General features: G+C 32.4%; 1 protein-coding gene across 1 annotated transcript; it reads right to left on the bottom strand.

Moving 5' to 3' along the window:
* Positions 1-715: 715 nt before the first annotated feature.
* Positions 716-1253, bottom strand: LOC141391352 (putative peptidyl-tRNA hydrolase PTRHD1). The gene is made up of 2 exons (XM_073964259.1): positions 993-1253; positions 716-931 (listed from the first exon to the last, which is right to left on the bottom strand). The coding sequence occupies exons 1-2, from the start codon at positions 1176-1178 to the stop codon at positions 758-760; spliced, it is 360 nt and encodes a 119-aa protein (XP_073820360.1). The 5' UTR covers positions 1179-1253; the 3' UTR covers positions 716-757.
* Between the last annotated feature and the right edge of the window lie 3968 nt (positions 1254-5221).

The raw sequence follows: 5221 nt of genomic DNA, 5'->3' as shown, positions 1-5221 counted from the left end.
CAGTATGCGACATGGGGCCGCACGATACTAAGCACCTATTCAACTGCCCCGCCAAGCCTACTCATCTGACACCAGTGGATCTGTGGTTACATCCTGTCGAATTAGCCAACTTCCTGGAACTGGAGATAGACCCAGAGCCAGATTTAACAGGAGAACGAACATACAAACATAATAATAATACACTGTTACAACATGCAGGAAAAAACCCTTCCAGACTAGTACCATTTAAAATCTGATATTAGGAAAGAATCATCTTTGGTTTATATCATTAGAATTAGACCATATTTATATTATAGCCTTTTGCAGGGTCAACCTTCTCTATGAGAATTCATTTGAAATATAAGCAATGGAATTGACATTTGTTAAATCCGGTTATATATAAACGTACTATTACACAATATTTGTTCAGAAATACAAACAAATAAATAAATACAAACCGAATTGGAGGCGCGAATAAGATATACGATTGGTAAACATTTCAAAAGCCCCAAAACTTTACTTAATCCCCATTATCAATATGACTATGGTTTATCTCGGCGATTGTTATTATCCAATTCCCAAGGTGGGACCAGTCGGCTATGAATACGAAAATGTTTTACAAGTTTATAAGTTGTGGTATGGGTATATTCATAGACAACAATCCTGAAGCATTCTATGTTACGAAGTTGCCCACTAAATTGTCTTCACTCGCAAGACACATTCCATATAAGGAGGATTATTAATTGCTTCAATATATGCTGGCATTTCTACCACACATTTATTCCTTTAACAATTTCAAGTTTTTAACAAACTTATGAACATCATCTTTAACGTAAGGCTTTATGGCTATACAAGTGGGAATATTTTCTGGTTGTTCTATCCACATTTTATGTTTAATATCATTTTCTGTTAACTTTTGGGAAAGTTTGCGTAGAGCATCCTCATCCTTTGCCTGCAAGACATAAATAAATGGGAATTATTCACATCATGTGTAGTGGAGCTCATTTACTTACGCCCAGCACCACCTTGTGCATATTATCCAAATCTTCCAGATATGATTTGGTCACATCATCATCTCGATATAGATGCATTACGGCTGTTGAGGCGTGGCAACATTGTGCTAATACAGCTCCTAGAGGCCAACTCAGTGCTGTCTTTAAATCACTACGGACAATAATATATTGCACTATATTGGACATAATTGGTAAATAATTTACTTAATTCTATGAATTTTAGATAGACTAAATGCGTGCCGGTTAATTGTGCTGCCACACTTCTATAATGCCATTATTTTAAATTCCTTCATTCTCCACTATTCGTAACACGTTATGACTTTTTAAGAAGAAGAAGAAAACATTGTTTAGAATATGAAGAATAGGAGGAAAGTGAAAAAAGTGTACTAATAAAATACAACCCTGATGTTTGCTTGGTCATTGTGATTTGTTTCCCAGTATTTTCTATTGTGAATTGAATGGCCGTTAAAATTTAGCATTTTCAAAAGGTAATTTTATAAATTATGGGAATTAATATTAAAATACAAGTATTATATTAACTAGGCGTTTATACCAGACAGTTTGTCTTCAAATAAAACGTTGGTTTACTAACACATACACACATTTGTCCTTTGTCTCCCAGCTGTCCATAATTTTTTCGTAGTCAGTCGGTATAACAAACTTTTGACATTTTTTATAAAAATGTGTGAGATAATAATTGAAATGTGTTGAAAACAAAAGAACATGAACAAAAACTAAATATGTGAATGGAAAACGAAAAGAAATCGATGATTTTCATTCATAATTTTACAACTGCTTTTGCAGTTGTTTGGACGCCTACGTCACACAAGCAAGTTTTGACATTTTGACAATCAATACATGAAGTCAACTGTCCTGTCATGTGTAAAACGCAGGGTAAAAGTTCGAATATTAAACTTAAAATGTACTATATTATAGAAGTTTTTAACAAATTTGTAAATAGCATATCTAAGAGTATTTGAATAAATAATATATTATTTTTAACCAGCGCTTATCATCACGATAATAATTTAGTTGGTAGCTGTTTTCATAAATTTTACGTCCAATAAAGCTAAATAGAGCAGTTTATAGTGATAATAAGCGCTAGTATAAATATACTCTTATTACTGAACTTAATATGTGATTTAGGTATTGTTTCTAAGGAGACGTATAATGCGTTTAGCGAGGATATTGTTCCTGTAAAGCAGTCAGTCATTGGCGAGGTCCCAACAGAGGTTTTTGCAGCTAAACTTAAAAGTGATTTTCTAGGTTTCAATTTAGATTTATACAATGGAGATAGGTGTCATCTGTTTAAATCTCGAGAAACCCTATCGATAATGTTATGATAAATGAACGGCATTTTCCAGGTGTTCACAACCTAATGAACGAATTGAATAAAGCACAATTACTTCACTCAACGTACTCCATTGTTTCATGAAAGTATTCCTCGTCCTGGCAATATATTAGCGCAAAGCCAAAGAAAAGATGAAATGGGAGTGTGGGAAAATTGAAATATAAAAGCGAATGAATTAATTTCGAAAATTGTTCCATGCAGTGGAAATGTTTTACCGGCTCAATTGTTTAAAAATATCCAATGATTGGAACATATGTAAGTACATATTATGTTTAAATTGCTGAAGGATATTTATCCTCGCTTATTAAACTATATCAAACATACTGTGTGAATAAGTAAATCCAATGACCAATTAAAAATTGGAGACTATTAATTCGGCTTTCGACAATTATCTCAACCTTTGGAGAAGATTCAAGAGAGATAGATCTATATTTATCTTCTTCTTTGTCGAATATGAATACTTTCGACAGTTCTATACGTTCAAAGGTGGTTCAAGCCCTGTCGGAATTTGATATTCGCGCAAAACCACCTAGAATATACTGACTAGCATGCGACTTATTAAAATATGGCATATAATCTCCAAACAGTTCAATACGATCTCAGTGTACTCTTTCCAAAATTCCGAGCATGTCAATAGATGTGTACGATAACTTTCCCAGCAATAGGTCTGTCTGGTTACCCTAAAATTTGTAACAATGTGTACCAATTGTTGCTGGAAGTCGTCTGTTAACACAAAAAACCAGCAAAAGAGAGCGATTCGAGAGATACATTTTGACAGTTCTTTCACTGAGAGATTGCAAATTCTTGCTGGACAAATTTCTTCTAGCAGCAACTAGCAATTCTTCTTCTTCCTGAAAACAATCAATCATCTGTTTTTAATTTGTTGTTGATTTATGTTTGTGAAAATTATAAACAATTTTATTGTGGAAATAACATAGTCTAATTGTATTGTTTTATGGAGAACAAATTTGTAAAGTGGAAAAATACTTTTTTGTTTAATTTTCTTTTTTATTTTTAATAAAATACAACGTGTTTGCTTCCTTTATTGGCGGACAAATTGTTCTGTTTTGGCAAGCCAGCTGATTGGTTTTTGCTGGGAAAGTGTCTGTTTACTTCTTACAATTTTCTAGCAAAAGAGAATAAAAGCCCCTAACTCTCTGAGAAAGTTCTTGCTGGAAAATTCTTGCTGGGAAAGTAACCAGACATACTTAATAATTACTCAGTTAGTTCCAGCAACCTCTCTCAGTTAATTTTACTGAATTTTACATTTTGCAAAAACTTGCAAGAAAGTAAGCTGTTTCCGAAAATGTATGAAATTTGTTTTTGTTTCTTTTGATATTTTAAACCAAATGGAACAAAAACATACATTTTAAAATTGCAGTTTACTTATTTAATTATTATTTTTATTGGTTTTTTAGCTTACTGACCTTTTGTTATGTTTTTGCTAATAAAAGAATTTGTTTTATTGCATTTTTCCCGACGTTTCGTCGATGTTATGTCGACATCTTCTGGGGAATTCGTCTATTTGAAGAATTAAAATTACAATTTTCATAAATTCAAAACACAATTATTATAAACAACATCTTAACTTACAATGATAATTTATAAATCGCGGTTACATTAAATTTACATTTAAATTGAATATAAAACAATGAACAACGGCTTAAAATTACTGGTATCGCAGATTTGTTTATCAGTGTGTTCGTTTACACAAAATTTTTACAAATTGTTACTGGATGTTGTTCGTTTACTCTTCAGTGCAATGCAAAAGACCTTAGCCGATTACAAGAAGTTACTGAACTTGTACAAATTTGTACGAATTGTTGAGTAAACGAACACACCTTATGTTATTGCCACTCCATAGCTTGCACTTATGTTATCGGTGTCTTCCTTTAAGTTCATCGTTACGTCAATTTGTTGTTGGATTCTTAAACTTTCTATCAGTAATCTCTTTTTTTCGTTATTCTCTTTGTCTAATATTTTAACTCTGTCAAAATCTGGTACATGGCCTGTGTGCATTACATGTTGTGCTAATGCGGTAGTTTCTTTTCCCTTTTCAATGTCTGATCTATGTTCTCCCATTCTGGTGTTGAGTGCTCTTTTTGTTGTCCCTATGTATATTTTTTTACATTCTTCATTCTCTTTACCTTTGCATGTAATTTGGTATACGACGTTATTTTGTTGTTGTTGGTCAATTGGAGTTTTAGTGCATGTGAATACAGAGCTTAGAACGTTTTCACACGATAAGGTTTGCCCGCTCAAAAATGCGTTGTCCGTTTTGGTTCTCATTCGTAAATTGTGTCAGTGTTGAAAGAAAATGTGGAAGTAAGTGAACGAAAACGTACATAAAGTACTTTTTTGATAAATTCGTTCAAGAAATACTTTTTATTTAATTTGTATTATACAAACATTACTTCAAGAACATGTTATGATTTTTTTAATTAATTTCTTTTATAGTTTTCGTAATTGAGATTATTTTAAATGTTTTGAAAGAAAAATGTTCGAACAGAATTGTTTGTATAAAAAGGGACGAAAAAATCCATCAAGAAAAATTGCCTAATGTAGATCTGATCATGGTATAAGTAATAACTGTTTCCTCACATATTTTTATAAAATTAAGAATGTGTGTGTGCGAAATGTGTAAGAAAAACAAGTAAGAACGGCGTTAAGTTCGGCCGGGCCGAACTTGTTATACCCTCCACCACAAGTTGTATTGAAGTAAAATGGAATAATTAGTTTCCTTTCGTGTATGAAAATTTCAGCAATTTCGGTAAAACAATGTGAGGCACCATTCTATGGGGGCTATATCAAAACGTCGATATATACCGACAAATTTCTGACGGACAGTTTTTAGGCTCAAAGAATACTAAATACCAAA

This window comes from Musca autumnalis, unplaced genomic scaffold (genome assembly GCF_047663935.1).
Source record: "Musca autumnalis isolate F117 unplaced genomic scaffold, ASM4766393v1 scaffold_1, whole genome shotgun sequence".
Lineage (NCBI taxonomy): Eukaryota > Metazoa > Arthropoda > Insecta > Diptera > Muscidae > Musca > Musca autumnalis.
Note: the sequence above shows the minus strand (reverse complement) of the source record. Positions and strands in the feature narration are given on the sequence as shown.